The 12,217-nt window shown below is 42.9% G+C and overlaps 1 protein-coding gene across 1 annotated transcript in view; it reads right to left on the minus strand.

Moving 5' to 3' along the window:
• Positions 1 to 11,998, minus strand: part of itgav (integrin, alpha V) — a 31,852-nt gene extending 19,854 nt beyond the window's left edge. The window contains exons 1-8 of the mRNA XM_063887221.1: positions 11,701 to 11,998; positions 9,847 to 9,977; positions 3,386 to 3,477; positions 3,088 to 3,202; positions 2,879 to 2,940; positions 1,138 to 1,186; positions 594 to 719; positions 263 to 307 (exon numbers count right to left, since the gene is read on the minus strand). Coding sequence (XP_063743291.1) covers positions 263 to 307; positions 594 to 719; positions 1,138 to 1,186; positions 2,879 to 2,940; positions 3,088 to 3,202; positions 3,386 to 3,477; positions 9,847 to 9,977; positions 11,701 to 11,870 — 790 coding nt within the window. The 5' untranslated portion in view covers positions 11,871 to 11,998. The remainder of the gene's footprint in view (positions 1 to 262; positions 308 to 593; positions 720 to 1,137; positions 1,187 to 2,878; positions 2,941 to 3,087; positions 3,203 to 3,385; positions 3,478 to 9,846; positions 9,978 to 11,700) is intronic.
• Positions 11,999 to 12,217: the final 219 nt, after the last annotated feature.

Consider the following 12,217-nt stretch of genomic DNA (forward strand, 5'->3'; position numbering starts at 1 on the left):
CCTAATCTGCCTAGCAACTAAATGGATTAAATACATGTAGAGAGTAAAAGTACAAGGTAGCATCAAATGAAAATACTCGAGTAAAGTACGAGTACGTCCAAATTGTAGTTAAGTACAGTGCTTGCGTACATGTACTTGGTTACTTCACACCCCTTTTGAACTCTTGGAGGTGTGTTCAAAGACCCACAGGAGTTTATGGACTGATTAGCCTCACAGAGTCCTCATACATATGATCATCAGAAAAGGACTGACGTGTTTTTACCTTCTTTTCCATCATCATTGAAGTCTCCCACAGTCACGGAGTATCCTGAGAGCAGAGACAAAGATCAGGAGAACTAAAAACACCTCAGAGCGGTCCTCAGTGACAACAGACTCACAGAGGGGCTAACCAAGCCCCCCACCTCTAGAGCTGGGGCTGACCCACTCAAATAAAATATAGCTAATCTGTGTAGCGGCTAGAAAACCAAATCCCATGAAATCTTACATACATTAGGTTAGGATTGCACGTGTGTGTGTGTGTGTGTGTGTGTGTGTGTGTGTGTGTGTGTGTGTGTGTGTGTGAAAGTGTGTGTGAAAGTGTGTGTGTGTGTTACCTAGGTAACTGTCGTCGAACTGAGCGCTGGCTGACTTGGTGGCGAGAGTGTTTCCATACGGAGTGACAAATTCAGTCTTACTCAAGCGGTTTAAAATCTCAGAGACGTCGTCAGAAATCAGCTGACCTGCAGAGAGAGGAAGAGGAGGAGGAGGAGGAGAAAATACATGTCAGAACAACACGAGGAGGAAGAACATCAGAAAGATATTCTGTTTTTCAGCATGAACATTTTTGGTTTAGAGAAAAACACAGCATGTAATTAAAAGAGCCACATTGTTTTTAACGTGTGTGTGTGTGTGTGTGTGTGTGTGTGTGTGTGTGTGTGTGTGTGTGTGTGTGTGTGTGTGTGTGTGTGTGTGTGTGTGTGTGTGTGTGTGTGTGGGTGGACTCAACAGGAAACAGTAATTAGGCTCACACACTATGGGATAAACATGTGTGTGGGACTGACTCAGGATTTATTCAGTGACACACCCTCTGATGCGCACACACACACACACACACACACACACACACACACACACACACACACACACACACACACACACCCTGCCAGTAGAAGCTGCCCGGTCCTCCCACCACTACTCGTTTGTTTTTCTGAAAACACAAAAACATTCAGACTTCAGTTAAAGTACTAATACACAGAGTACATGTTAAAGTACTAATACACAGAGTACATGTTAAAGTACTAATACACAGAGTACGTGTTAAAGTACTGATACACAGAGTACATGTTAAAGTACTAATACACAGAGTACATGTTAAAGTACTAATACACAGAGTACATGTTAAAGTACTAATACACAGAGTACGTGTTAAAGTACTAATACACAGAGTACATGTTAAAGTACTAATACACAGAGTACATGTTAAAGTACTAATACACAGAGTACATGTTAAAGTACTAATACACAGAGTACGTGTTAAAGTACTAATACACAGAGTACATGATGAAGTATTAATACACAGAGTACGTGATGTAGTATTAATACACAGAGTACGTGTTAAAGTACCAATACACAGAGTACGTGTTAAAGTACTAATACACAGAGTACATGATGAAGTATTAATACACAGAGTACGTGATGTAGTATTAATACACAGAGTACGTGATGAAGTATTAATACACAGAGTACGTGATGAAGTACTAATACACAGAGTACGTGATGTAGTATTAATACACAGAGTACGTGATGAAGTATTAATACACAGAGTACGTGATGTAGTATTAATACACAGAGTACGTGATGAAGTACTAATACACAGAGTACGTGATGTAGTATTAATACACAGAGTACGTGATGTAGTATTAATACACAGAGTACGTGATGAAGTATTAATACACAGAGTACGTGTTAAAGTACTAATACACAGAGTACATGATGAAGTATTAATACACAGAGTACGTGATGTAGTATTAATACACAGAGTACGTGATGAAGTATTAATACACAGAGTACGTGATGAAGTACTAATACACAGAGTACTTGATGTAGTATTAATACACAGAGTACGTGATGAAGTATTAATACACAGAGTACATGATGGAGTATTAATACACAGAGTACATGATGGAGTATTAATACACAGAGTACATGATGTAGTATTAATACACAGAGTACGTGATGTAGTATTAATACACAGAGTACGTGATGAAGTATTAATACACAGAGTACGTGATGTAGTATTAATACACAGAGTACGTGATGAAGTACTAATACACAGAGTACGTGATGTAGTATTAATACGCAGAGTATGTGATGTAGTATTAATACACAGAGTACGTGATGGAGTATTAATACACAGAGTACATGATGGAGTATTAATACACAGAGTACATGATGTAGTATTAATACACAGAGTACGTGATGTAGTATTAATACACAGAGTACATGATGAAGTATTAATACACAGAGTACATGATGGAGTATTAATACACAGAGTACATGATGGAGTATTAATACACAGAGTACATGATGTAGTATTAATACACAGAGTACGTGATGTAGTATTAATACACAGAGTACATGATGTAGTATTAATACACAGAGTACGTGATGAAGTACTAATACACAGAGTACGTGATGTAGTATTAATACACAGAGTACGTGATGGAGTATTAATACACAGAGTACATGATGTAGTATTAATACACAGAGTACGTGATGAAGTACTAATACACAGAGTACGTGATGTAGTATTAATACACAGAGTACGTGATGTAGTATTAATACACAGAGTACGTGATGAAGTATTAATACACAGAGTACGTGATGCGCAGTATCCTACCTTCAGGAAGTCGACGCTGAAGCCGGCCTGACAGAAGCCCTGGCCTTCAGGAGAGATAGCATCTGGACAGAGAGAGAACATTTGAAACCAAATATAATACTTACTCAGAATAAAATACTGTAGTACTCAGTGTGTGTGAAGTATTCAGTGTGTGTGTAGTACTCAGTGTGTGTGTGTGTGTGTGTGTGAGAGAACATATAAGCTGTTACTGGATCTGCAGGGCGAGTATTCCACCACCGTGGTTCCCTTCTTCAGGAAACACGTGCCCACCGGCTCCCGCTCCGAATACCCAAACGTCGACCACTGATAGAGAGGAGCACAGGCCTGACACACACACACGCACACGCACACGCACACGCACACACACACACACACACCCCTCAATGAAATTAACTTAGCAGCTAAATCATCTTGTTACTCAAAAGAAAAACCCTTTATTTGTGTGTGTGTGTGTGTGTGTGTGTGTGTGTGTGTGTGTGTGTGTGTGTGTGTGTGTGTGTTTCTTACCAGGATGTGTTCTCCGTCAGATCTCACCGATGCCCCGAACCACTGTTTGGATTTAAACTCCATCTGATCTCCTTTTTCATTCCGCCTGTCAGCTACACACACACACACACACACACACACACACACACACACACACACACACACACACACACAATATGAATGTTAAAATTGAAATCACACTAAAGTGAGCTAAAGAGCTGATTCTGTGTCTGTAGCTTTAAATGCTAATGCTGCTGCTGGCCACGCCCCTCTGAGAGTTGATTGGTTTAAGAAACACAATGGAGATCCAGGTGATAAGGTGGGGGGGTTACCTTCGTGGGTTATTGGCTAATGGTTGTGTAGCAGTTTTAGCCCAACCCTAAAGCTGCTATGTGTTAGCTTAACTCCCAGCATGACTCGGCTGACGCGCTTACCGTGAAGATCTGATACCGTTGCTGTTGTTGTTGTCAGAGACGGATCAGGAGAAAAAGAGAGAGGGTCTTTGTTCCTGAGACTTTAGAGTCTCTGACCACTGAGGGGACACATGTTGATGTACCACAGACATGAAGAAAAGGATAATAGGGAAGCTTTGAATTAGGAATGGCAGTAATGCAACAGGAAGAGCAGCTGACCCCGCCCTGAAGCTACGCTGCGTTCAAAGACACAATGAGTCTGTGGTGAAATAAGAGCCGCAGTCCACACAGAAATCAGCTGAACGCCCGGTTAAACTCAGACGGTGAAGTAATGCTGGGATTTCCTGCAGTTTGGGAAACTCCTGAGGAGGCAGTAGGATCACTGTGGAGCTCATGTCCTGCCATAACACGTTCTACAGACGCCCCGTGATGCTCCAAGACACAAAGTCCGGTTTGCAAATACAAAACACCCTCTACAAACTGCATGTATCAAACAAACCCGTGTTTCTACCAAATCATGGATCAGATACAGCATCAGTCTCATGAGTACACAAATGTAGAAGTACTTGTCATGGAAACTCCCAACTTAATCACCTTCCGGTAGGAAATGAACAAACCTACAAGCTTCAAATCCAGGTTGTGTTATTGAATAAAGAGTTTAAAGCATTTAACAGGATCAATCTCATCTCCAGCTGGAAGGACAGATGTTTGCAGCAGTTTTTGATCTGACCCCGCCTCACAGAAACCAAAAGTCATTGATACCGAGGAGCAGAACCCAGGGACATGCTGATTATAACAGGCACTATCCATGTGATAGTTTGCCTGACTGTGGTCCAGTCCTGTTTGTCGAAGGCTACAGAACAGAAGGTCGGCCAGTCTTTCTATTAAAGGTGTCCTATCATGCTATATCTGAACAACATATTGTAGGAATATCCATAAAAACATGTCTGAAGTGTTCTGCTCAAAACACCAGACAGATCCCCCATTGTAGCATGCCCCACCCCCCTCTATTTCAGCCCTGTTCCTGAAGTGCTGGTTCTGTGACTGGAGCTTTAAATGAACTAGCTGAAGCTGGCCACGCCCCTTTGGAGCGGAAGCTGGCCACGCCCCTTTGGAGCGGACGCTGGCCACGCCCCTTTGGAGCGGACGCTGGCCACGCCCCTTTGGAGTGTCATGGGATAGGTCGAATCGTCCAAAAATCAGCTCCTATGGTCTATCTATCCTCTGTTCCTGACCTCTGTGTGAAACGTCCAGGGGTTAAGGAACAGTGGATAGGAGAACTCAACAGCACTGAGGAACAGAGGCTGCTTTGAGAACCCGACTGACCGACACTATCCACGTATTGATGATGAAGGCCGTCCTTAATGAACGTCTGCTGTGGGGAACTACAGCTCCTCTAAAGCTACTGAGAGCCTCTCCTCTGCACCGTGCTCTCTGATGGTGCTGTTTCTGCTTTATGACCCAGGACAGCAGAGACAGATACCCTGCATTACAAAGGTCCAAGAAGAAAAGGGGAGTAAAAGAAGATATCGAGGCTGGTGGTTATAGACAAGTTGAGAAGTTTAATTTCAACCTGAATCTAATCTCATTGTTCCACTGCTTTCCTGTTGGATCATTCAGAACCAGAACCGGTTTGTAGAAGAATATGTCCTGACATAAAAATAAAACACAAAGAAATGATTCAAAGAGAAGTCGATAACCTTCAAAATAAAGCAATATTTACATCGAATTTGGTTGAAATATTGATATAAACTAGATAATGCACGGTAATGCACATCATGTGATTATGGGGGGGCTAAAGGGTCAGGGTCAGTGGGGGTCCCGGGTCTCGTTGATGAGGCCGGTAACCGGGGGGAAGAAGCTGTTCAGATGGAGAGAGGTTTTGGTCCTGATGGAGCGCAGTCTCCTGCTAGAGGGGAGCAGGGCAAACAGTTCCAGGGGGGAGGGGTCCTCCAAAATCTTCCCCGCCCACCTTTATATATGTTCAGAGACATGTGAGGTCTGATCCAAACCCCACACACACACACACACACACACACACACACACTATGTCCTATGGCTCAGTAAAGCTTTGGCTGGCAATCACGTAGGTTACATCAACAACAAAGGCCTCTATTGTGGGAGGAATTAACACACACACACACACACACACACACACACACACACACACACACACACACACACACACATACACACAAACTAGGCCATTCACTAACAGCCCGAGGCAGCAGCATCATCAGTCTCTCAGTTTCTATTCCTGCCGACAGACATCTCTGACTCCAAACAGGAAGTTATTAACCCTCCAACAGGAAGTGGAAAATTGCCCATCAGCAGCATATGTGTGTGTGCTCAGGCTGCAGGGAGGCAAACACTCTCCTCCCCTTCAGGCTGAGTGAGGCAAATTCACCTTTTATGGACATGAGGCCTAGGCCCCCACACACACACACACACACACACACACACACACACACACACACACACACACACACACACACACACACACACACACACACACACACACACACACACACACACACACACACACACACACACACACACACACACACACACACACACACACACACACACACACACACACACACACACACACACACACACACACACACACACACACACACACACAGCGTGTTCGTGGTTTGTATATGATCCACGTTGACCTGTTGTTAGTCAGTTCCAGAGGAGGTGGGCGTGCTTAGGTTCCCCCCGATCCAACCTGGTATGTGTTGATGTGTATTTGTTTAGAAGAGCCCAGAGTTGTTTCTGATCTTCTAATCTAACCCTCCAACTGCACCACAGGGACGCTTCTAACACACTCACACACTGAAGGGACAATATTCCTGGGTTTCTTCAGTTTTTTGGGTTAAAAAGGTATTTTAAAAAACTCATTTTCAGGCTTATTTTCATGGGTCTAAAGAGGTTCACTTCCTCTCATCTCTCCTCTCTTTAAGAGTGAGAATTTTGGTTGAATTTCAAATACTACAGGCCTAGGCGTGTGTGTGTGTGTGTGTGTGTGTGTGTGTGTGTGTGTGTGTGTGTGTGTGTGTGTGTGTGTTGAATGAGGGAAGGAAAACGTGGTCTGTTTGTTTGTTTGGTTCCTGTTTCTTATTTTCAGGCTTTGGTCACCCACAGAATACAAAGCAGACAGCAAACTCAAAAACAACAAACCGCTCTGGGTTTATGCGTTGTTGGAGGTGCCATGTATGACTCAGCAGCTTTAAACAGTGATGGGCAAGTGACTTCCAGAATGTAATCCAGTACATGTTCCTTACTCCTGTCTTCTTAAAGTAATAAGGGACATTACATCATCACTGTCTCTGAAGGTGATGCGTTACTCTACTCTGAGTTACTCTGAGTCACTCTCACCAGAATAACCTCTACAGTTTGGCTTTAAATGCTAACATGTAGTTTACTGCAGCTCAGTAATTAAAGCTCTCTATCTGGCAGTACATGCTGAACATGAGGAAAGAGCTAGAGGTTAAACTCCTGCTCCGTTTCAGTGGGCTGGATAATATGTGATACCGGTACCGTGACGTCTCTGTGTGTCATTAATAACATGTTAGTGGAGCCTCTGCACGGCCCTGTGACCTGCTGGATAGGAACCAGTCTGTTCCTGCAGCCCTCTGAACCAATAGGAAACAGGCTTACTGAGTTACTATTCTACCTGCTCAGTTGTTTCTCTGGTGTCGGAATGTCTTGTGATGTTTGTGAGTTCTCAGAAACTAAACACCACATCATCTAAAATGTGTTGTAACTGTTACTGAGAATTGTAACGGGTATTATATTACCCACATTTCAGAAGTACTGCGTTATATTACTGCGTTACAGCAACAAGTAATACATTACTGTAACTCCTTACACCCACCTCTGGCTTTAAGACACTATTATTTTCATGCAGGATTTTCACTTAACCTTAAGTCCTACTTTCCTGAGTTTTAAGAGATTACCCTCCTGCTATGAAAGATGTATGATGCTACGTAAAGTGAATAAAACCCGTCTCAATAAAGCTCTCCTTCCTTGATAATAAATGTGGTATTCAGAGTGATGCAGAGGATAATCCTGTGAGGGTGGGTTGTGAAACCTCAGTTTAGTCAGCGCCGGTGAGGAAACATTGCAGACTTCAGTAATAACACCTGAGGAGGTAAATCCTTATCAAGTCACACCCAGAGATCAGACTGCAGAAGCTCTGCATGCACTGTCACTGTGTTTTATTTCCTCCTGATGTCCTCTCTCACAGCTCCACAGCATCACATATCAATGTCCTTCTAAAACACCTCTTAACGCCAAGCTGAGGTTGGTCAGACCAAAAAAAAGCAAAACTGAAGAAACACAGAATATGTGCTGTTGGTTTTGGTGACATTCATATGAAAGGCATTCGGAAATATATACAAAATAAATCCTATAACTTATTTAAAGATTTTAGATCAAGTGGTTGATAAAGTCCTTCTTCCTGCTCAGCTTTGTTAACGAGTCTTAAAAGATTTAAAGGATTGACTTCAGACCTTTGAAAAGCATTTACAGCCAGAGGAAATGCTCGTCATATCAGAAGAAGAAGGGGGAGGAACCCTTACTGGTCCCACAGAGGTGTTGGGAGCAGTGGGCTACTATATTTACGGGAGCAGGGTAGGGATAGGTGCCTTGCTCAGGGACACCTCGGTAGAACTTGGTCTTTCCGGGACTTGAACCGGTGACCTTCCATTTCCCAAGTCAAGTCCCAATAGACTTCGCCACCAACGCCAGAGACAACTACCAGTGCCACCATCATCCATCACACTCTTATCGGACAGGAAACAGTCTGAATTCTGAGGGGCACTTCCTCAAGATCAGGGAAATGCAAAAAATAGAACGTCCAGCTAAAATGAAACATGCTGTTTGTTTTCAGACGATAGGTTATCTGACAGCTTCAGAAGGTCCTAAAACTGCAAGCATTTCCACAAGACTGACTACATATGCAACCAAATAAAGAGTCCTCTCCTGCTGATGTTCAGGTGTATATCAGTATGTAGAGTCTCTACTTTAAAGAGTCCTCTCCTGCTGATGTTCAGGTGTATATCAGTATGTAGAGTCTCTACTTTAAAGAGTCCTCTCCTGCTGATGTTCAGGTGTATATCAGTATGTAGAGTCTTACTTTAAAGAGTCCTCTCTGCTGATGTTCAGGTGTATATCAGTATGTACAGTCTCTACTTTAAAGAGTCTCTCTGCTGATGTTCAGGTGTATATCAGTATGTAGAGTCTCTACTTTAAAGAGTCCTCTCCTGCTGATGTTCAGGTGTATATCAGTATGTAGTGTCTCTACTTTAAAGAGTCCTCTCCTGCTGATGTTCAGGTGTATATCAGTATGTAGAGTCTCTACTTTAAAGAGTCCTCTCCTGCTGATGTTCAGGTGTATATCAGTATGTAGAGTCTCTACTTTAAAGAGTCCTCTCCTGCTGATGTTCAGGTGTATATCAATATGTAGAGTCTCTACTTTAAAGAGTCCTCTCCTGCTGATGTTCAGCTGTATATCAGTATGTAGTGTCTCTACTTTAAAGAGTCCTCTCCTGCTGATGTTCAGGTGTATATCAGTATGTAGAGTCTCTACTTTAAAGAGTCCTCTCCTGCTGATGTTCAGCTGTATATCAGTATGTAGAGTCTCTACTTTAAAGAGTCCTCAGGTCTCTATAATAGTTTTTATAACGTAAAGCAATAAATAATATTATTAGAGAAACGGCAGCAAAGTTCAGGGGAGACGAGTCCACACACAGCTCCTACCTCACACACATTCCTGTGTGTGTCCCGGCACGAGACAGTGGCAGCAGCTCTACCTTATTATCCATCAATAACACACTCACACACACACCACGTGTTTGTTGACACTCTGAGCAAAGCTGCCACTCTTTGAGAGACGACACGCACTTCTCTTATCTGAAAACCCCATGTAGACACACCGGTGCTGCTCGCTGTGGACAGGTAACTTAAACGTGTCCAATATAAGAGCAAGTGTGGGGGGGTCCTGGGGGCTGCAGGGTCTCTGGGTGAACAGCAAAATGGAGATGGAGGAGCTTCAGTTACCTGTGCTGTCAAACAGCAGCTGCTGGCAGGAGGCGGAGCTCCAGGGACAGCTGTACACAGCCCCGCCCTCATCCACTCCACTGCTGGAGGAGGAGGCATTGGCCCGGGGGGCGCCGACCAGGACATCTGACCTGGGGGGGAAACAATGGGGGAGATCCAGTTAAACACGGAAGAAAAGGCTGCATCTTAATGTACCTGCTTAACACTAATCCTATGTAGTGTATTCAGGGCATTCTCCATCGCTGCCCCCACCCACTGGAACTCACTAACAGGTCAGACAGCAGAGATAGCTTACGGAGAATAAATAGGGGGTGGATGTCCGGTGGGTCTGCGGGGGACGAGTGGCAGGCAGCAGGCTGACACTGAGACTGAGATTTCTGATCCTTTCTTTTACTCTCCTTTTTTCTGGAGAGGAAGTAAAGGAACCAGAGCTCTGGATCTATTTGTTGTTGAGGTGTGATATCTGACTCACAGCTTTAAGACGTGAAGACACTATTATTTTAATGCAGGACCTTCACCGGAAAGTGGGCGGGGCTTAATTTAGACCAGAAGGGGCGTTAGCGCCTCATGCTGTGTTTTTAATAAAAAACCTGATGATTATTACTCTTATTATTACTAGCATAGCAACTATACTCTTTCTTTCTTTGTTAATCCGTCACATTATAGGACACAGCTGCAGGGAAGGTTTCTGTTGTTCGGTTTCACTGCGGGACGATAAACACAGAGCTGTAATCATGTGTCGAAATAAAAATGGAACTGAACTCAGCGATGAGCAGAAGGGAACAACATGACACTCTCCCACAGAATAGCTGCAGAAGAAATGTTTAACGGCGTCTAATAATAGGGAGAGATAAGCAGAGAATATGTAATAACGAGGTTTAAAGAGCACGTGTCGCCCGGCGGGTCATCTTTATGAAACAGATACTCAGAAAGACAGAATGAAAGCAAAAGATTCAAAGTGGCTCCAAAGAGAGGGAGAGACACACCTTTATCCCAGGTGTGTTAAACACACACCTGGGATAAATACTTCTACTTTTACTCAAGATCTGAGTACTTCTACTTTTACTCAAGATCAGAGTACTTCTACTTTTACTCAAGATCAGAGTACTTCTACTTTTACTGAAGTACAATATCAGAGTACTTCTACTTTTACTGGAGTACAAGATCAGAGTACTTCTACTTTTACTCAAGATCAGAGTACTTCTACTTTTACTGAAGTACAATATCAGAGTACTTCTACTTTTACTCAAGTACAAGATCAGAGTACTTCTACTTTTACTGAAGTACAATATCAGAGTACTTCTACTTTTTTACTGGAGTACAAGATCAGAGTACTTCTACTTTTACTCAAGATCAGAGTACTTCTACTTTTACTCAAGATCAGAGTACTTCTACTTTTACTGAAGTACAATATCAGAGTACTTCTACTTTTACTCTACAAGATCTGAGTACTTCTACTTTTACTGAAGTACAATATCAGAGTACTTCTACTTTAACTCAAGTACAAGATCTGAGTACTTCTACTTTACTCAAGTATAAGAGCTGAGTACTTCTACTTTATCTACTTTACTCAAGTACAAGACCTGAGTACTTCTACTTTACTCAAGTACAAGACCTGAGTACTTCTACTTTACTCAAGTACAAGACCTGAGTACTTCTACTTTACTCAAGTACAAGACCTGAGTACTTCTACCACCTCAGCACAAAAGAAGTTGACCCATTTTTAGGGATATTCCCGATACACATAACGAGTACTATACTTGTGGTTCTTTAAGTACTCTGATTTCAGGACGTTTACAACAAACGGAATGTTTTCACAGGATAGTATTTGTACTTTTACTTAAGAACTCTTACTTGGGGCTGTTTAGGAAGAAGTCCACGGAGAAGCCGAAGTAGCTCCTCTCGGGGCCGGAGAACACGGAGGGTCTCTCGGTCTCCAGGTTGAAGCCGGATCCGAGAGACAGGAGCCCGCAGAGCAGGGGGAGGAAAGCCAGGAGAACCGGCCCTCCTACCGCTGAGTTCATGGTGGTGCTGCTCGAGAAGAAACAACCGAGAGAGGACTGGGAGACTGATGAAGCCAAAAATCAGGAACAGAAACACGGAGAGGCACCGAGGAGAGGCCGCGGTGAATGGAGGTGTTTTTTGTGGAAGTGTGTCAAGCAGCTGAAGTCAAACTGCATGAAGAGACTGTATCCGGTGTATCCACTTCAAAGTAAATGCACAAATGAATAAATAAATTAAATGAAGGAAAATAAAGGGAAATTAATCAAATACAATTAACACAATGAATTAAATACAATTCAACCAAAAATATCTAAATAAATAATATAAATAAACAATCTAATAAATGCTGTTGTGTTGTAATTACAGA

This window comes from Eleginops maclovinus, chromosome 7 (genome assembly GCF_036324505.1).
Source record: "Eleginops maclovinus isolate JMC-PN-2008 ecotype Puerto Natales chromosome 7, JC_Emac_rtc_rv5, whole genome shotgun sequence".
Lineage (NCBI taxonomy): Eukaryota > Metazoa > Chordata > Actinopteri > Perciformes > Eleginopidae > Eleginops > Eleginops maclovinus.